The sequence below is a fragment of the Rhopilema esculentum genome, chromosome 12, assembly GCF_057945365.1.
Source record: "Rhopilema esculentum isolate cy_ngs chromosome 12, ASM5794536v1, whole genome shotgun sequence".
Classification (NCBI taxonomy): Eukaryota; Metazoa; Cnidaria; class Scyphozoa; order Rhizostomeae; family Rhizostomatidae; genus Rhopilema; species Rhopilema esculentum.
Window position 1 is genome coordinate 10012622 of NC_142826.1, and position 20431 is coordinate 10033052.

At 37.0% G+C, this 20431-nt stretch overlaps 1 protein-coding gene and 1 long non-coding RNA gene across 2 annotated transcripts; one reads left to right on the forward strand and one right to left on the reverse strand.

Annotated features, from left to right (window-relative positions):
• Positions 1 to 4669: 4669 nt before the first annotated feature.
• LOC135681600 (uncharacterized) lies at positions 4670 to 7804 on the reverse strand. The gene is made up of 2 exons (XM_065196149.2): positions 7242 to 7804; positions 4670 to 7125 (listed from the first exon to the last, which is right to left on the reverse strand). The coding sequence occupies exons 1-2, from the start codon at positions 7302 to 7304 to the stop codon at positions 5431 to 5433; spliced, it is 1758 nt and encodes a 585-aa protein (XP_065052221.2). The 5' UTR covers positions 7305 to 7804; the 3' UTR covers positions 4670 to 5430.
• LOC148958753 (uncharacterized) lies at positions 6597 to 10178 on the forward strand. Its single transcript, XR_016144449.1, has 2 exons — positions 6597 to 6726; positions 9781 to 10178. It is a non-coding gene; the product is annotated as an uncharacterized LOC148958753 (long non-coding RNA).
• Positions 10179 to 20431: the final 10253 nt, after the last annotated feature.

The window sequence follows — 20431 nt, forward strand, 5'->3', positions numbered from 1 at the left end:
TGAGAGCTGGGCTGAATAAGCATTGTCTGCTACCTAAAGGTAACTAATACTACAATATCTACAGATAATTAAATACTATTGGCAGAGTTTTGCACCAATTGGTCAAGAAGAAGCAAAATTTGACATTTGAGAAACATTCATTTTCATAAAGGTTTTGCACTGAAATGATTCGAAAAGACATACCGTAAACCCTTGAATTGGCACCCCTCAAATAAGCCCCCGCCCTAGAACTACAAATTGTCAGTAAGCCCCCTCTCGAATGAGCCCCACTGCTATCGTAAATTCTCGAATTGGCCTCCCTCGATTTGTTGATCTTTGCCATCTGAGGTTGCCTTTGGCGTTTTATTGAATTACTACAAAAATTCATACTTTTGGTAATAATTAATATAATTTTCATAAAGAAATTCCAACTAAAATATACGAGGTCATTTATTAATGTCTTCTTGATGTCTACTATAAATTCATAAGCCCCCCTCGTATAAGCCACCCAAAAATATTAAAAATAAATAAGCGCCCAGGGGGCTAATTCGAGGATTTACGGTACTTCTGTAATGTAGAAAGGCGCTGGTCCTGAGAGTCATTTGAGGCCTACGCCCTTTACCCTTCTCACATTGTGGCGCCCTAAGTGCCTCCAGCGTCCCTTATTTTAGCAGCAAGGGGGCAGACCTCCATATCAGTCAAAATAGTTGCTAATCGAGGCAGCCAATCGTTGCTAAAAGAGCAAATGCTGGATCAAAAGTTGCGCCAGCTTCTTGCCTTAATAAGATCCTTGTAAAATGCGCATAAATACGCTTTGAGAGGACAGCCTTGTTCTGTAAATATTCCTAAAATTGTTGTTGGAATTTGATCTTAGCACTCATGGTTTTCTGGTAGTTCTTGCCACGTCCACGGGGGGGGGGGGGGGGGGGGATCAGTCAGATACTTTTATGTCTAAATTAAGTCATTTGCCACATTTCTCTGCTGGGTTAGTGGAACCACTTCACCCCGCATATGGTGTGTCCTCTGCAGTGCCCATCTGACTAACTGACTATTTTGCTGAGGTTTTGATTTGGCAACATCTGGCTGTTTCTTCATTTAGAATACAAATGTGTCAGGCAAAGGCCACGGAGCATATTATAGCTTGGAAACACTAGAAACATTTTTTGGGAGTGGGGGGGGGGGCTAGTCATGCTAAAAAGAGTAAGCCGATATTTTTCTTTTTGTACCTTTCAGAAATCAATGAGAGGCTAAGCCATCCTTTAATTTGTCTAATGAAGGTTTCTTTCTTCAACCCCCATAATTGGCAGCGCGAGGACGTGGTTGATGCACAAAATCATAACATCATAACGCTTTACCTATGAATAGCAACAAAACAGACTATGAGCAATATATCACGAAAATTTTATTTTGTGGAAACCGCAAATATGAAATTTTGACATTACCTGGAAAAATTATTTCATTTTCAAAACATACTCGTGATAATAAGGTAATTTTCAGAAGGGGCACCAAGAAATGTGGAAATGTGAATATAAAAATGTTTTGGAAATTGATAAATTTATACCAGACATTAATTCAACCTACGATAATATAGTAAGCAAATAAATTGAGAACCAGAATGAAATGATTTAGTTTTGATAAAACTGGCTTTAAACAAGGAATAAGACGTTTTCAGTACATTTTCCTGAATCCTTAAATTATTTTCCATTTATTTATGTCACTCCAAACAATAACACTTCAATTAAAATTTTGTTTCATCCAACTTATAGTAACACAGTAAGAAGCTATGGACATTTATCTACACCAACAACAATTATTGACAATTCTTGAAGCTTGGTTTGATGAACTGTTTTTGCTTGAGTTCATAGTGACTTGGTAACCGTAACGCCATTAAAAAGATTGATAAAATGAAGTTTCACGAAAATAGGCTATAGCACGGATTCCTGTGACTAAAAAGTTTGTTTACAATTTACATCAATTTGGAACCATAAAACCAATATTCATGCGATGCAAACATCACTTATAAACTCTCTTATAACGAACATCGCTTCAACCATCAAAATGTATTTTCAGATTTGAAGAACTAACAAAATTGAAGGCACGAGCAGTCTTTCGTGAAGTTATTTATAAATTTCATAATCAAAATTGAAAAAAAAACCTCTTGGCAAAGTATAATTTAAACTTAAAATTTTGAAATTGAAGTGGAAAGGTAATTATCAAATCAAATACACACTTATTAAAGATTGTTTTTAATTTTAAAATGGCTTGGCTGTTCTGAATTTTCAATATCACGAGGCTGGATTGCTTTTAATTTGATCTTAGATTGTCAAAGTTTAAGAGTTTTGGATATCCGGCAGAATCTCAGTGCGCAAAATTAATTGCGGTGCATAAGGCACAACAGTTTTTGCTAGTTTTTTAATAACATTGGCAAAAGGTATCGTGTCATGAAAATGTTTTTACGGGAAGAGGTGTTTAATATTACATTCTACAGTACCTGAGTCAAAGCTGCTTCTTAAGTTGTTTTCAATCTTTTAAAATTGTTAGGCTAGGCTAAGGTTCTTATGAAAGTTTTCTTATAAAAAAACAGTGAATACACTGTTATGAAAATGAAAAGTTTTTAGTACACAGCTTCACGACAAAAATTATCTTACTAATGCTAGTGATTAATATTTGTTTAGCTTCATTTCTCTGTACGTCCTGGCAGCCCCCCCCCCCCCTAAAGTTCCATATCAAAGTAAACATTATAGCGGCAATTATGAAATGCTCGCAAATTTTTGCGACATTATCTAAAAAGACGGGGTGAAAATTGATGGAATATATGGCAATTAAATCCAATAATTATCGATACAAGAACCTTGGTGGAGTTCTCAAGAGTTGCATCATTCTGTTACTCCTAATTTTTCCTATGTATCTAGCAAACCTTAGATAAAATCCACACAAATGACTGTTCGCTTTTCTACATCCAATCACGTTATTTCACCCGCCAGTGACATGACTTGGCCCTAGAATGGCGTCCGCCAACCCTTTGGTAAGATTCATTCCCTTACGCTTGGAAAACAGAAAATCTATGGACCAACTTAAATTAGAACTACAGCGGTTAAAAAAGTTGTTTTTCTTGTAATACTAGCATGAGCATTTAACACAAACATGAACTTAAGCGTAATGTTGCATTAATTCCATAAACATGCATTGTTTAGAAAGATACCCTTTCTAGAGGAATAATGAATGGTAGGTTTAAAATCTCAATAAGTTGTGAAATGAAATTTCCTGATTCACAGTAAATGCTATCTGTTCCCAGCTTATGCTTACATGAGCCACAAAAAGCTGTATTCTTGTATGCATAAATTAAGTTTTTAGTTAGGACGCTGCCAACAGATAGGAAGAGAGGGGTTTTACTTTAAATAATGTTGACAAAAGTTTCAAAATCAGTATGGTCTGAGCGGTTGACTGCGGCCAAAACAACTGCAACATGAAATACAATTTCGATGATTTTGTATGATGGTTTCGTTTGACTTTGTTATTGCATCGCTTATTTACTGCTTCACAGCTAAATGCTGCGCCAAGAGGTTTTGAAATTTTGTCATAAATGATGGGATTCTGTGACTTGAATACAATTCAATCAAAGATACAGTATTTGCAAAAAGATTTGGTTTCCTAGCTTGAACGCAAGTTAAGCTTTTTCAGCTCCAGCCAAATTTCAGCTCAAAAGGAACTTAATTTGAAATAATTCTGGTCTGCAAGTAAAGAATACATTAAAAACTTTTTCATTTGAAATGTCCTCAATAGATCTTTGAATTTCTACAACGTTAACTGATGCCTGCCGAGTTTGTGAATTTATGTATCCAGCCAAGCATTTTGGAAAGCAATGCTTCAATTGTAGAACGAAAAATGAATTCTAGTTACAAAGAGAAGCAACTAAATATATATGGACTTTGTTCTGATTCAAAAATTTGCACTTTTGGTCTTTTTAGACTAAATTTTGAGAAGCTAAATTTGTGTTTTTAACAAGCCTTGGAAACATGTGTTTGGATGAAATCCTTTTCAATTTAATTGGGTATGGGGGAGCAGTTAATTTTTGAGTCATGCGGTTGCCTAATCGTCTCACGGTGAAAAACATTTAACGCCTCAAGCACATTTAACTTAGAGAATCTTTTCATAGCTGTGGCATGTGCTAATTGTGCCTCGAATTGTGCTAAGTTTTTCTAAGATGGCGTAGAAGGATAGATTCTGAGTGTTAATTGGGCTTTGTCAAGTAAATAATTTGACACCATCTCAAACAGTTAAGAAGGTCTCACAACCGTCCTAAACTCACATAAACAATGAAGAAACCATATTTTTGAAACCGAGCACTGAACGCAATCCTAACAACCCCAGTTTTTTAATCAACAAAATAGTTGAAAGTCGCGTGATTTTGCCACTAATTCGCGAAAGATGCATTCAAAATAGACAGCGTACCTTGTTGTAAGCGGTTCAAATTTTTCCACAGATGTTTGAAATCACTAGAATATTTTGTTTAAAGGATTAGAAAAATCAAATTCTGACAAGTATGCATAGAAACGCTTCCAATTCGGCTGGAACCATGCATATATACAGATCCATTCCCACTTAATGACGTCTCTCTGTTACAAAACCATTTGCTACAGTAATCAACAAATGAGATGAAAATGTGTAGATTCTTAGAAAGTAGAAATCAGCAATATTTCAAAATTCTGCTGCAATTGTTAAATTCATAGCTCGTTTACAAACACCACCTCTAAAAATTCCACGTAAATACTGTGTACCTCGTGTAAACGTCGAGGAAAACTGCCTTCAACGGTATCAACAGGAATCAAGCATTGAACGATTAATAAAAATTTCGCTGAAAATACGCTGTATCACTGACGATTGCAACGACTATAAAACATTCAATATTAGATTCCTACTTTTATTATCAAGTTATTAAAAGAGTTCTATTCAGAGGAAGTTGTGGTAATAGGCACAAAACTAATTTCAATTTCAGGGCCTCACAAAGCAGGTTTGGTTATTGTCTACCAGGGCATCTAATTTAACCTGCTAACAATAGAATGTGTTTTGGTCATTAATACTTGTTACCACCTTAGGCTAAATTTCAGCCCTTTCTCAAAATAACAACCCTTTCAATTCATTTTTTTATCACTAAAGAGCCTGGCTTCGGAAAGGCCAGGAAATATTTACACTGATTACCTTCAGTGATAAAGTTTGTGCTCGCAACACAAATATTTATTGAGTTATTCCTCTGTGTAAAAGGAATTCATACCAGTGATTGCTTGTATTTGAAATTTAAGTAGGAGGAACTAAACAAGCATGTGTTAAAAATCTAAACTATTTTCTATCAAAATAAAACCATTAAAATATCTATTTACAACGATCTATGTGAATGCGCAAAAGGAACCTTGTGGACGGGAAACAATAACAAGCCACAGCCGAGAAAATCCGTTATTCGAAGGGGTTCCTTATGACTTCGGTATTTATTTTGTTATCTGTTAAGACTGAGCTATTTTCCCCAGTTATGTTCGTTTCTTCGTCATTTTCCCCTTCAGAAAATGAAGAACTGTTCTTGAAGTCTGTTTTGTTTTGCTCTTCGCCTTCTGTTATTGTGCAGTCCTCATTGTCATCCACTGATTTTTCTTTTATATTTTGACCTTGATGTGTCCTCATATGCTTCGATAAATGATCACTTCTCATAAAGCGTTTTCCACAGGCATTGCACTGAAATCTCTTTTCCCCGGTATGAGTCCTTCGATGCCTCTGCAGCTCATCCGATCGTGTAAATCTTTTATTACAAAATATCCAGTTGCAAACGAAAGGCCTTTCCCCGCTATGCCAACGTAAATGCGCTCGCAGATGAGAAGTCTTCCCGTATATTTTCCCGCACCCAGGAACGTGGCAAATATGCAATTTTCGAGTTTTACCATCTTTCGTTGCAACAGTTTTGTTATCCCCATCTCTGCAATTCGGGCACGTGCAGGCAATTCTTCGCGGCCTTCTGCCTTCCCGAAAAGGCGGAGCGAAATTATGTTCAGACACACCAGCGATCATGTTTAACGTGTTTACAGAGCTCGAACACAACTCAGTTTCCATGAAATTATTCTGCAAAATAGAAGACTGGATTTGTGGATCAAGTATTTGATTGTTTATATGAGGATTCTGAGAGCAATTATCACATAAGTTATCGCATAAGTTCGAATTCATTGGCAGATTAACGGCGACAGTTTGTGAAGCCATGGCTGTGTTTTCAAGGACAGTAGGCGGAGCACTTCGAAGCCATTTAAAATTAACCTGTTGTTCTTGGGTAGGAAGTGCCTCTTCAAAATGTCCGCCCATCTGCTGATATCCGTCGCGAGTTTGAGAAGGCATTTGAGGACTATTCGAGAAGCAGTTTAGTCTGTTTTGTATCGGTAAATGCGAGAGGGGCTTTATCTCAGTATTTGAACGATACGGAGCGAACGTCTGATACGGGTTAGGCGAGTAGTTTATTTGGCTTGCGCTTAAAGTTATCACAGGAGCTTGCTGAAAAAACTGAGGTGATAATTCTTGAGGCGGAGTTCCATTATTGGAAGGTGATCCGTACATACAGGCTGGCTTCAAAGACAAAGATTGTTCTTGCTCTTGTTTCAAAACCAATCTTTGAGGCGGAGTCGTCATTTGACTGTGCGGAGTGTCATTATTGAAGCGAACTGGGGTGACTGACAGAGGCGATGTTGCAAAATTGCCCTGAATTTGAGCGTGATGGTAAGGGGAATAATTATTTATATGATGTCGATTCATGACTTGGTATTCGAGTGGGCCTTGGCATGTATTAAATCGCCTCTGTTGTTCACAAACGTCGTTATAATATGGAGGGTTTTGTCCAGCATGTTTGCAAGATGGCAATTCATGTTCACCCAGCTCAGTGCTTTCCTTGCAGAGATTTCTTTGAAGTTCTGGAGACATTGTGATTGGTAGTAAAAGCTTCTGGTCCTTGGCAATTGCAAATTCGACCCCACTTGATGAACTGTCACTTTGGTCCTTATTTTTTAGTCCTTTCAAAGTCGATCTTCTAGTTGCCCTCCGTAATTCTGGCTGCTCTAAGCTCTGTTCTATTCTGCTACAAGCAGCGGCTAGTAAAGCTAACGGCGATGGCTGTATTTCCTGCGATTAGGGGGCGGGCAAGATTAGAAGAGGGGTGTGAGATATTTCAAGTGTGAAATGATTTAATATCAATTATTTCCCGACGATATACAACGATAAATAATTAACATGCTTACCTTGACTCGATCTTCTGGCTTAAGGAACTTTTCCTCAGTTTCAATCGTGGTTAACAATGTCATGCTCTAAGTGCCAATTTGATCGTGTCGATCGTGCAAGTCTTTAGCACGAAATTTCCTTATTGCTATGGCATATTCTCTGCATGTACCTCGTTTCTAATTGTTCCCGGCCATCAAGCAGCTGCATGGGTTCATTTGCACGTGATTCATATGTAAATGAGGAATCGTTGACCAATCAGCGAGGACCGGACGTGAGTGATTGACAGGCTATTACAACAGCACTGTGCTTGATCACGTAGCGTGTGACCGCAAATGTTGATTCAGTAATGGCGTTTGTCATCGTCTAATTCAACATTCATCTTTTAGCAGAAAAGATGATTATCAAAGAAAAGCAGGTTTTTGTTTCCCCGTCAAGCATTTACAGAAAATCCTTCAATAGACAATGGAGGCGTAATTCCGATTAAGATAAGGTCAGAAGAACGTTGCCTCAATCCGCTAGCCCAAATACATTCATGGTTAAAGCCTTACAGAATTGACCTAATAAACTTGTTTCTGTCGTGAAAACCCTACATCTCCGCCTCCAACCTATTATCTGTTATTTTTACTGCGGATTTGAAGCCGGCCACTTGTCGTCTTCGCAATTCAGGGCCGCGCTTCGTGTTACCATGGTTTTGAGTAAGGCCATAGGTTGGTGGCTTCGTTAGGCCGCAAAAATTATCGAATAATCTTGTCATCGGTGATCAAGACACTTACGCCCAAATTTAACAAATTAAGCCTCTTATTAAACATAAGCTTTACACATAGGAATCTTGTATTTGATAAGGCATATTTATGGGAGTCAAGTATCTTCATGACAGTGAAAATCTGTTTTATTTTTATCAAATGACCAATTAAAAATCTATTAGTGCCCTGCAAAGACCAAAATGTGCCCCAATTCTTTGCGTATTTCGGATTTTACCAACGCGATAACAAGACAGACGATATTATATGGAGACGCACTCAATATTGAAAACAAACTTTCGTACACGACCAATATACAGTTGATGATAAGGCCCGCTGTCAGAAAAACATCATTTGCTTTTCCCTTCCTCGTGATCATGATTATGATTATGCCTATTATGAAGATTCAGTCATGATCACGATGAATCATCGATCATGATCAATCAGAGTCAATAGTCATTCTCATCATCGGCCAGAAATCATAAGTTATCTCGAGTTATCCCTTATCCATTGTGGTTAAAACCCATGTTCTCTTGGTCATAATAATCATCAGAATTTCTTTAACAAATTTGAACAAGAGCGTAATTAAAAGTGGACACTTTGTCCATAGTGGTTACATTAAACAGCCCTAGGCAACACTAGAACCAATAAATCTTTAGCAAGTCAATCGATATCAGTGACCACAAAACACAGAATTATCAGTTGAAATTAACTGTTGTTCGATGAATGTGCCTAGGCCATAGAATTATCGATCGTATAAATCCAGCACTGCCGGTGCCTCGGGCATAATTTATCTTTAAGGGTCGTCGTTTCGCTATTTTCCATCTTTCAGGAACTTAGGTAATAAGAAGAAACTATATTTTATGTTGGAATTTCTATGTTCCTGTAAACACTCCCTCCCATTCAACTAACAACTGATCTAAAAAGTTTAGTCCGAATTGGCTGTTCCAAAATTCAAACTCATATCCTCTTTCCAAATGTAACTTATTCAATCAAAAAACTTTTCTGTTGACTTGTATTCCAGTTTAACAAGGTCGATTCTTGTTAACAAAGTTTTTTGTAAAGCAAATATGTAGTCATAGGTGCGAAACCAATAGCGAGGGGGCTTGGGGGCTAAAAAAGCTTGTAAATGGTGGAACTGGCGAGAAGACTAAAGAGCGACAATGTTTAGTTAACAGTGGATATGCAACAGATTTGACCTTACAGAGGGATGGGGGAGGGACAAGCAATAACGCTGATTATTGTTTTGAAAGCGATAGCGATTTCTGCAATATTATTGTCAGAGCATCTTAATTTTTATCATCACGTAAATCTAAAAATTTAAATTGAAACAAATCTATAGGTGCTTTTAGACTGTTTCAACATGCAGATCGAAACTCACAAAAAATCTTATTGTTGGTCAAAATGTTACAACTTTTGTCTTCTTTTGTAAAAATTACGAATCAAAGAAAAATCATAGTATCAAAGTCCTTTCCAAAGTTGATTTTCTAATCTTTTTCGAAAGCAATTTAAAAAATTAAGTTCACTTATTTTTTTAGCAAATTTTATATTCATTCTGATACGCGAAGAGCCGCTGCTTTTACATTTTTCCTCATTTCTTATTTCACATATCAGTGTCTAAAAGCTTTGGTTATTTTTCAATAGTCTCTGTGATAAACAATTCGCCAGTCATAATATTCCCTTTATCTATCCAATAGCAGTCTACTATACTTTAGATATATATATTGTTTGAACTACAAGTATTGTTGGGTGCCTAGCACTAAGAATAATTGCTTGTAATCTGCCCATCTGGTGTTTATCTGTATATTTTGTTTGACAGGTAGCTTAAAAGAAGCAAAGAATTTGCTTCAATCGCAACGAAAAGATAGTAATTGAGTAAAGCAAATCGACTTTTAGCAATGGCGGCCTAAATGGGACGATAGTGGGGAGATGCGTCCATCCAGTTCTTGGCAGGATTGGTCTTGTATTTCGTTCAATTTCGATGAGGAAAACGTCTTGGGAGATGTGATTTTTTTGGCAAAATTTTCTTTGTGATGTGATTCTCGATTTTGCCTGAGGTAGCCAGACGTTAGTCATTGGCATTTCTTATTGGCTAAATTTGGGCTTAACGTATGGAAAAAATTGCATGGCCTAAAAGACTTCATTTTACTCCTGGGTTTTAGTTAAGTGTAAAGTTTGGAATACTTATATAATGTAGAATTTTATATACTCGTTGAATCATTGTTTGGTCTTATCGTTTTATTTTTTGTTTGTTTCAAAACATTCAATTTTGAATTGAATTCTAGCGGCATAACATAGATTTTGGTAATAAAAAATTAATTCTTAAATCTGGATTATTCAATTCTCAATTAGATAGAGCTAAGAAGCTCCTATTTCCTTTTTTATTCAGCTAACAACGTTGTGAGAATTTCTTACTTTGTTGCAGCCATTTAATTGAATATTTCAACACAGTTGGGGCGTGGAGGGGGCTCAGGGGGTTCATCACCGCTTGTTAAAATTCAGAGATAATGTTCAGCCCCCCTAAACAAGTGAGTTCATATTTGGTTGGAAGAATTCTGTGTTGGCAACCCTATATAATACTATAGATTTTACAGCCAGAAGGGCTTTGGCACCGAATTTGTAGAATGGCAAGCAGATCAAATCCTCAAGTTTGTAGTGATAAAGGCACTGATTCGAGGGAGAAAACGATTGCAATTAGTGCACAGGACGAGAATCCCCCACGACTAACAATTTTCCGACTTCGCTTTCAATTAAAATTAAATTATTATTATTTAGTTAAAATTAAAAATGATTGATTTCTTCATTTTCATGAAAGACCCGTATGCTTTCCACTTTTCAAATCAGCTAATCTGGCTGATAAAGTCAGAAAAACCGCTCCCAATCTGGGTGGGCTTGCTGCCGTTTTTGTGGTTTATCTCTCAAGAACAACAGTGACAGTTTATCTGACTTCGAAAGCAATGCACATAGATTCAAGTTGAAATCGAGATATTATTCAAAATGCCAAACAGCTGTTTCTAGGAAATTTACACTAATGCCACTGCCCCCGTGTTTTCTCAATGCTGCAACGAAAACACAGTGATGTGAGATAAAGAATCATTAAGAGGCACATGAAAGTGGGGGGGGCTTATGACCCCCCAGTTGCAATCCTTACCAGAGCCCTCCTATTAATAAATTTAAAACTGTAGAATATCATGATCTTAAGTGCTATACATATTTATCAACAGCTTTAATTCACAATTATCATATCAAACTTGTCTTCGAAAATATAAAGGCTTTTGCAAAAATTCTGAAGGCACATCTTATAGATAGAATGAGAGGTTACATGCCCCTAATGCGTCCCCGGATTCTTTCCTCCATGACAGCACAGATCTTAAATTGTTTTCTCATTCTTTCATGAACTTTCCGCAATTTAGAAGCCACAGGATAAGAGCAACAATACAATATAGGTAACAGCAACCGCAGAGTTAATTCGGAAAATTGGCTGCCTTCCACAACTCCACTAGCACAAATAAAAAAACAATAATAAAACTGTAATGGGGGATTTTCCTTGGTGTCTGTTACAATACTTGATAACTGGCGTACGCTAAAAAGCTGGGAAAATACAAGTGCTTCAAGATCTGATATCTTACATTATTTTTTTGATGGGGGTTTCGTATCCACTTCACCGCAGCCATTTTTAAGCAGATCCAGGTCCGTCTTAACGTATTGTCTATGCAACAGAAAAAAACCATTATCCTACTTGTGTGCTATTAGGATTGAAGTGGGAGGAGCTGTAAGTCTTATCAGTTCGATCCAACTGCGATTTAGCAGGACCAACGTATTTTTTCTTTCAAAAGGACGAAATCGCCATTACAAGCTGTGGAGCTAAGCAGTTGAATATTCTATCTCCATTTTAGCATATCAATGGAGTACTGAAAAAAATAAGTTTCCTTGTTAAATGGAAATTCGAGGACACCTAGAGGACTCCAAGTCACCTAGACTGCCAAAAATTCAACAAGCCAATTCGAGGTTAATTGTCATTTTTTGAAAATTTCTTCAATTCTTCAAAGTTCGGATACAATTTACTAACCAACTAAGGGTGCAAAAGAGTTTGTCCACCAAACAAAATTTTATCTGCAACTTATCAAGCAACTCTTATTAAAAATTTCATTTTGGAAAATTGAAATGGTTAAAGCTGCACAGATTTATAGCGTTGATGATTTTTACAATAAGAAACAAGATCGTGCGAATTATTCCCAGTTTTATTAGAGGGTAGACCGAAATCAGGACGTTTTTAGGCGTGATAATTGAGGGGGGGGGGCTGTCAAGGATACTTTTTAGACGTCACATGCAAATAGCAATGTCAGTAAATATTGTTTTTATTACTGGCAAGTTGCTAATTTAAAACGACATCCCAGAATATCACAGGCATGGCAATTGCAATTATTGGAAGAGACAAATAAAGATTAAAAGTTGCTGATTTAGATAGAGACCTCTCACTTATTTCAATATATTTGGCTTGATGCGATACAGATCTCGTTTATCTCCTTTTCGAACGATTATGAGTATTTGTCTTTACCCATTATGAAATTGCTACTTGGACACATTGGACGGAAGACTTTGAATTCTTGAAGAATTTTGTTGTTTTTTAATTGTTATTAACAACTATTAGCGCTGCTAAGATATTACTGTTGATTCTTACAACGTTTATGATGAAAATCTTTTTAAGCGATTCTTGTCTAGAAGAGGTCTAAGTTTGGTTCCAGTTGTGAACATTTTTCGACATTCAATTGCTCATTTCGATGTGACATATAGCCTCGTTTATATAGAGCCCTCGTTTGCAAGATTACGACTGACCTCAGAACAGCAAAGAAAAACAAACATCTGATAGCTGCAACGTCAGCTTTAAGGTCATCTCAATGAATGAAACCTTTATTTGATAACTAGCATTTCCCAAGATATGATTAGTGGTTGCTTTAATTTGTAAGGGTGAACATTCATAGTTTCACAGTGCTCTCTGTTTCCCTATGCACTTTGGCCTAAAACTGTAAAGAAGAAGTCAGCCAATGGAAATTGAAGTCGGTTGTCGCACACCCATAAATGCACCTATATTTATCTGATACAGACTTTTTTATTTCATTTCCACGTTGAAAAAAGGAAAACCTTTGACTGTTTTAGTTTGCCGTGGTCGTGGATAAAAATGTACTTTGCTAATGATAAATTTTGAAAAGGGGTCAGGTCATTTGTAATAGAATTATAGAAGACAAAGAGAAAAACATCTCTAGATCGAAGACTGTGTAGCCACGAATTATTCTTGGAATTAATGAGGCCATACCTACTCCCCTGCATGATCAACTGAACGCCGTATGGTGTCGTAATGGTATTTAAAACATGAAAGAGTCAAGCTACACAGGCAGTAATGCTATTAGATACAATGCTCTGGGCCATTAGCAAAGCTTCTTTGGAACCACACGGAACACACCTTCTTGCGAGTGCCTTTGACGTACCTACGTCGTTGCGTATGCTTGTATTGCCTACTATGCCTGTCCCTGCTGCGCAAGGCACTGCTTGCATGAATACCCACCCTTTTACGCGCACAATCAGCTAGCCAGCCTTAATTACTCTGACGCAGCAGGGAAAAATCAGCATTTCTTTCTGGAAATCCTTGGTAGATTACAATCTAGCAAGCGGTTATTTTTGTATTCAGTCATAATCACAAGAAGAATTTATGACCATTCTTTATCAAGGTGTCAGTTTTTACAGAATTCATGTCGCCGCAAAGTTTCTACAGAAAACTTCCTGTGAAAATAGTTTTGAATTTCTGAAATTCGAAGTTCTCAGATATGCATTCGAACTTAGTTTGTTGAAGACAAGCAGGAAACGTATAAATATAAATCAAACTTTTTTATGTCATCAGCAACTTTTTGCAAATGAATTACTTGTGATGGTCTGTAATATTTCTTTAAGGCAAGATTTCCTTTGAGATGAAAGAATTTTCCTGTGATTAGCCTTTACCAGGAAAGCACTTTAGCGAAAAAGTGCTTGTGTAGTCTCGAATGCATTCAAGTGGGCGCTTGTCAATAGAGTCTCTCTATTGCCGAGAGGGGCGTTAGCACTGATCAGTGGGCGTTATTCAGCCCCGCCTGCACTGCTTGGTATTTGTGTTCCTATTCAAGGTGCGCTTGCTCGGCTACGCAAAACCTTAGTGTAGCTTCTAACTTTTTGCGATGACAAAATTTGTTGATAATGGGGCCCAGAAGAGTATTACAGCCACCTGGCAGCTTTCCGAAGTTGTCTCGTCACAAGTCGAATTCAATTTCTTGATGCGTTACTATATCATAATATAATAACCTTGATTTGCAATTAATGACATTCTTTCCACGAATTACCGATTCTAACGAGCTAAACTCGAATTACATTCCTGTCCAGACGTGGGCAGTTGCTCTTTCTTAGGCGCCTGTCTTTCCTCTGGCATTTCAACCTCGTCTTCAAGGTTTTCTATGGCCAATTGCCAGTTTTTATGGCAGACAGATTCTGATTGAACTGCTCATTAATCAAAGTCATTGGAAGGAAAGTTCACTATATCTCGTGCTTTTATCTATGTGATGGCAAATTTATATTGGATGCTAACCAAGGTTTTAACTGCCTTTTATATCGTGGTTTTCTAACTGGAGATGATGTGAGAAGGCCACCCGTATTCAAATATTTAGATATTTTCAATCAGTGTCTTAAGTAAAATCGTCTATCAAATTTCACCGCTCTCAGGTTTTCAATCAAGCCATGATCAAAAGAAGGGCAAAATGGCTTTCTTTATCCAACGACACTTCTCGCATTGATATCTAAATTGAAAAACTAGCTCATAGCATCTTGAAAATGATGTTGTCTGGAAACATTGCTATGTTGACTCCCCGCTCCCGGAATTTCAAATCTGGTATGAACATAGAAGTATGCTTGTGGCATTTGAGTGTAATTAGCCAGCGCCTCGATATATTGAAGGTTAGTTTAAGTAGCATTGCATCTTTCTTTATAAACGCCAGAGCTTTTTTAAGAACCTCCAAAATACCACAAGTACTGACTTGCACGAAACATTAAATAAACAAATAATTATCTAGTGAGTTAGAAAGTGAGTACGTACTTTTTATATGGGTTGCAGGAAGACCTTTTAGTACAGGAAAAGTAGCAAGGCCAACACTACCCTGGGTGCCAGAGCCTCAGAGAGTCAAAGGATGAAGAACGGGGGAAAGGAAATGCAAAGGAGAATAGAAGAGGAAAGGGGCTCCTTCACAATTCCTTTCCCCCTTCTTCATCCTTTGACGCTCTGAGGCTCCGGCACCCAGGGTAGGCCAACACTGACAGAGACTATTACATAATCAATCCATAGGTAGGGCCTAATAGAAATTTTTATGAGAGCCTATTTTAGTTTATTTGTATATAGCAGAGTTTGTTTCAAGTAAGTCGAAGAAAAATAGCTTTATACCTCTATACAAGTCTGTTCTTAACAATGGAAGCTCAGCCCATTAAACCCTATAACTTACACTTCCATGGTCTTATACTGACACTGGGCTTCACGTTAATTGAAACGGTTCAGTGCGTTGGCAACAATATAATCTCAAACCTCGTTTTCAGAATGTTGCATTTGTTTAAGAGGCAAGGAGATTATTTAAGCAATTGCGAAATCTGGATCCAAAAGGACGGCTAGCATTTTTAAGTTTTTGATTTATAAAGGCTTCTGTTGTTACAGATTCAGCCGTCAAAATTTGCCCTGCACGAATGCAATATAATTCTGTGTGTGTTTTTCTTTACTTTTCTTACTGTACGTTTTAGATATTCTTAGACATTCTTGGATGCAGAGATGAATAATTAGCAGAGAAAATAAAAGATACGTCTACGTCAACCAAGGGATGAACAATAGTTATGTTACATATCAAATAATGAAAAGCTTCAAGAGGAAGCTAAACAGCAAACAAAGTTAAGAATGGATAAAAGGAGAATCTAGATTCTTTTTATTCTGCTAACCAGGTTTTTTATAGTCGGAGTCTGTACGTTTTTAGTTAAAAGTTGTCTACGTTTTGTTTCCCAATTCTGTTTTACATTTTGTTATACGCAAGGGATATTTGGTCCAATATAGACAAATTTTTCTTCCTAGATTTCAAAGCTTTACTGTCATCACAGAGGGTAACTAAGGTCAATGACATATTTTTGCGTTCAAGTCTCCCTTTCCAATACAGTGAACATCGCTGCAAGAGACATTTTGAGCCACGCCGGTATTTAATCCAGAACCCCGTTGCTAGAAAGGCTTGTGTTCTGAACTAAAGTGACTTTTATGGAAAATTTATGGTTTTGAGGAAAATCTCGTACGCTATTTGCAAGAGTGAATTGCCCCTCGGCCTAATCTAGGCAGGACTACTCTAGTGTATAAATGTCAGAAGAATTTGCCCTCCCCCTTCTATTAAATTTTACAAATCTGTCATGACCAAATCTATCACTTGTTAATAATTCCCCTTGTTATGTTATTTAGTTTTTTTTAATTGTCATAATTCCCCTTGTTATGTTTGTCTATCTTTATCTCTAGCCATCTATCCATTATCACGTAACCAGTATCACCATCCTACTAATTTCATTGCCTTTTAATTAAAGATTTAACAACATCCACTCCTTCTATAAGCTCCCCTTTGCTATTGAAATTTGCCGACATTTTATTGAAAATTGGCCAACCTGAACACCCCCTTCTATTAGCAACCCCCTTCTATTGAAAACTGGCCGACATGAACACCCTCTTTTATTAGCACCCCCTTCGAATGCCCAACTAAAACTGCCCAACTAAAACTGAGCTAGCAAAGCTCAATTTTCTAAATTTTATTGCTAAAAAGTGATTACTTTATCAAGCATGATGTTTCTGCTCTTTCTGGCAGCCACAAAGTTTGTTGCTTTGTTAGCCAGAATGATTTAGAGACAAACATTTTTAAGGAAGGGAAGAATGGTTAAAATTATCTTCAATTGTCTGTCAAAAAAATTCTGACCGAAAATATTTGTAGAAATCAAATGATGCAAACAATGAGACCCGTGTACTTGTCGTTCGCCGTTACATGGCTCGAAAAATTGACTCGGAAACTCAAATATTTTCCTTTTAGGATAAGCGTATTTTTCAAAACACCCAAAGACAGATTGTTTCTGTAAATTTTGTGACAGATCCTTTTAGGAGATTATTACGTCACGTGTTGTCAGTGGGAGGGTTGAAACGCAAGAGAAAATGACAGTAGAAGCGATTGAGAAAAGATTTGTAAGAAGTGGTTGTTGATAAAGATTTGTGAGGGTTAAATTGTTAAATAGAAGCGGATTGACGAAAAAGGACAACTTTATATATACTTCGTCCCACTATTTTAGACGCTATAAGTTGAGGCATTGTTAGTCAGTCACATGACCTTTTTCAGAGTGCATGTATCATAGCTTTTAAGAAATTTATTTCGGTATTTCCTGGTAATTAGAGTATCATTCAACTTGAAAGTCACTGCCAAATGCCCCACCTGCTCTAATTTGGCTTTTCATTAGACCATTGTGACCGTGCATGATAATAACCGAGGTATTAAAAGCGAGGTATTAAAATCAGGTCAACTAAAACTCACACACCTACGTTCAATTTTTAGTGATTAACAACCAAATTTCGAATCTTTTTTATGAGCATTTCCGTTCTTTGCAATTCAGTTCCATTTTTGACGAAATCAAGTGAGTCAATCCTTGCGAACAGGCTTGAGTAAAGCTTGAGTCAAGTACAGTCATTCCTACAAGAAACTCGCTATAAGAAACAAATACTAGGAAATGGGGGAAATTTGGAAACGATTGAATTCTGAAAAAGGCAGGAACACATAAAAATCCATCACAAAAATTTAGACACAGAGAATAGTTAAAACTCAGTCGGCGCAACATTCAATTCCATGTTCAAATGATACTTTGCTATCCCCAAAAATTAAGAAACTTTAAAAATTTCTTTTCTAAATTCTCAGTTCTCAATTAGAAAAGCACTCAATTCCTTGAAAAACGATTAGGAATTGGAACCCAACACATAAAAGGAATTGCGAAGGAGAAAAGAAGAAGAAAGGGGCTCCTTTGCAATTCCTTTCCCCCTTCTTCATCCTTTGACACTCTGAGGCTCCGGCACCCAGGGTACATTGGTGCAGACTAAGCGGCTGATAAAGCATTATAATTAAAAGCTTCTTTCAAGCCACAAAGAGAAACTAAGTTGGGGAGAATAGAAATACTTTTTTTTATTTCATTTCTTTCCTGATTAAATAAATGAGTTGGTTTTTCTGTTGAAAAAAATCTTCTGAAAAAGATTTACCTGACCAGTGAGTAAGGGGCGCTAGCGGCAAGATAAGAGCCCAGTGGTGGTCTATCATAGAGAACGAAAAGACAAAATTGTTATCTATAAGTTATGATTTTATATAAAGTCAAAGTGCACCAAATTGATCATTTTGCCTTCTCGCAATCTTTAATAAGTAGTTTCTTCTAGGGGGTAGGGGGAGAGTTGTCCCAACGATAATTTTTCGTTATTTTGCTGTTGCCATGCAAAATATTACTTTATGTAAGCAACCTCTCATTGAAACAGCACTTACCAGTTATATTATTTTCTTCAAATATGACGTCATCGAAGCTAGCTGCAGATCCGGAAGAGTTGCTTTTATTCGTTAAATTCGAATTAGTTTTATTCCGGAAGATCCGGAAGAGATAAATTCGAGTGAAAAAAGTACTCAACACAACCACAATTCCTTAACATATAATACTAACCACTGTTTAATTAATAAGGAATGCAAAGTTTATGCATTTTGAACGCAGTAGCAGATCTTTGGTCGTATGAAAACGAAACAACTGCGAAGAATTTGTAAAGGTAAGTTAATGGGCGAATGAGCGAATGGACGAATCGCAGGTCGCCTAGGGTCTGGAAACGGGGAGCGCTGTCCTGCTAAGATGACATCCAGCAAGCTATATCATTTTGCCTGTCTGCATTCGATATGTCCGGCAGATGTAATTTTCTTACTTCTGTTTATCCATAACATGTTGTGGCTTGAAAACCTAAAGTTAGTTTTCCTAAATAAAGAAGCATTGTGAGGCCTTTCCTTGTACAGAAAACACTTCCCCGACGCCTCCCGCATTTACCTTGCATTTCTCAAATATTACATTTAACTTCTTTCGATTCATTACAAATTTTGATCATTTCATACATAACGTAGGCATATGACAAAACTCACTCACTATCAAATGCACCTTCCTCCAGCATATCTTAACCTGGAAAAAGCAGAAAGAAGAAGAATCTTTTCTTGGGTTGGGAAACAAAGAACCCCTTCATGCTTGAATTCACCTCAGGCCCCTTTGAAAGTTAACAATTCCCTTCACGTTGTGTTACCTTCACAGAAAATGCTTTTGGAGCGTGGGATTTGAGAAGGTGTGAAAGGTTCATGACAATGTCAGAGGACCCTTTGTATGGGAGGAGATGACATGGCTTAAAGAAATGGCCAAATCTCGTTGAAACTCCAAGTATTTCGCATAAAGTTCAGCAAACCGCAGAGCTTTCGTATTATCTAGAAACCAAATGAAAACTCTATCTTTAGGCAGAGATTACTTGTACAATTCAAGTTGATCCATCATTAATACGTTGACAAGGCTTAAACGCCAGAGGGTGAATACACTAGTGGTTGCATACGAATCTTCAGGATTCCTTAAGTTTAAAGGCGACAAAAATCTTATCTCTAGTTTGTTATGTATAACCTGTATAACCCTCTGATTCAGAATTAACCTCCCAATTGAACAGACGGTGCTCTGGGATCACAAACATAATTGTATAATAAATATACTTTGTGATTGAAAATAATTCCTCTAAGCTCATTGATCATATAGAAAATGATGCAAGATTGATCAATGGTCCCAAGGTAAAAGATATAAGAGGATTCATTTACATAGGATGAATAGAAACATACATTTCAGAAGAAAAGGTTTTTATTAGAAGCTTTAGTAGCTTCTTTAAAAAGTTCAGAAATACTCTCATTCCTTCGCTATCAATATTTTTAATTCATAAGCGCAAAAGACAAATGAGGATTGATTTCCAACATATGTTCAATTAAGGTAAGAAAGGTGCTCAATAAAAGAACGAAAGAAAAATGTGACGTTAATTACTCCAATCTTTGCCAAAACCTGACGAGGAAATGCAATACGATGCTCCTTCTACTTCTCCGAACCACGCAACTTTTAACACACCAACCCCTCTTCACCCCCTTAACACTATGGGTTTAAAATTTTTATTCTTATTTGACTGCAGCACAGGTTGGCACGTAAAAAACCTTGTTTATAAAGCATCAGCAGGGAAATATTCAAAATTGATTGGAGGTAAAGGGGGCTGTGTGCAAAGTTAAGGCAGCTTTTCAATTTTGGCAAGGATTCGTTGTCTGTAATGAAAGAGAAGTTTGTTGAGTTTTAAAAAACCAGAAAACCCTAACTTGTAC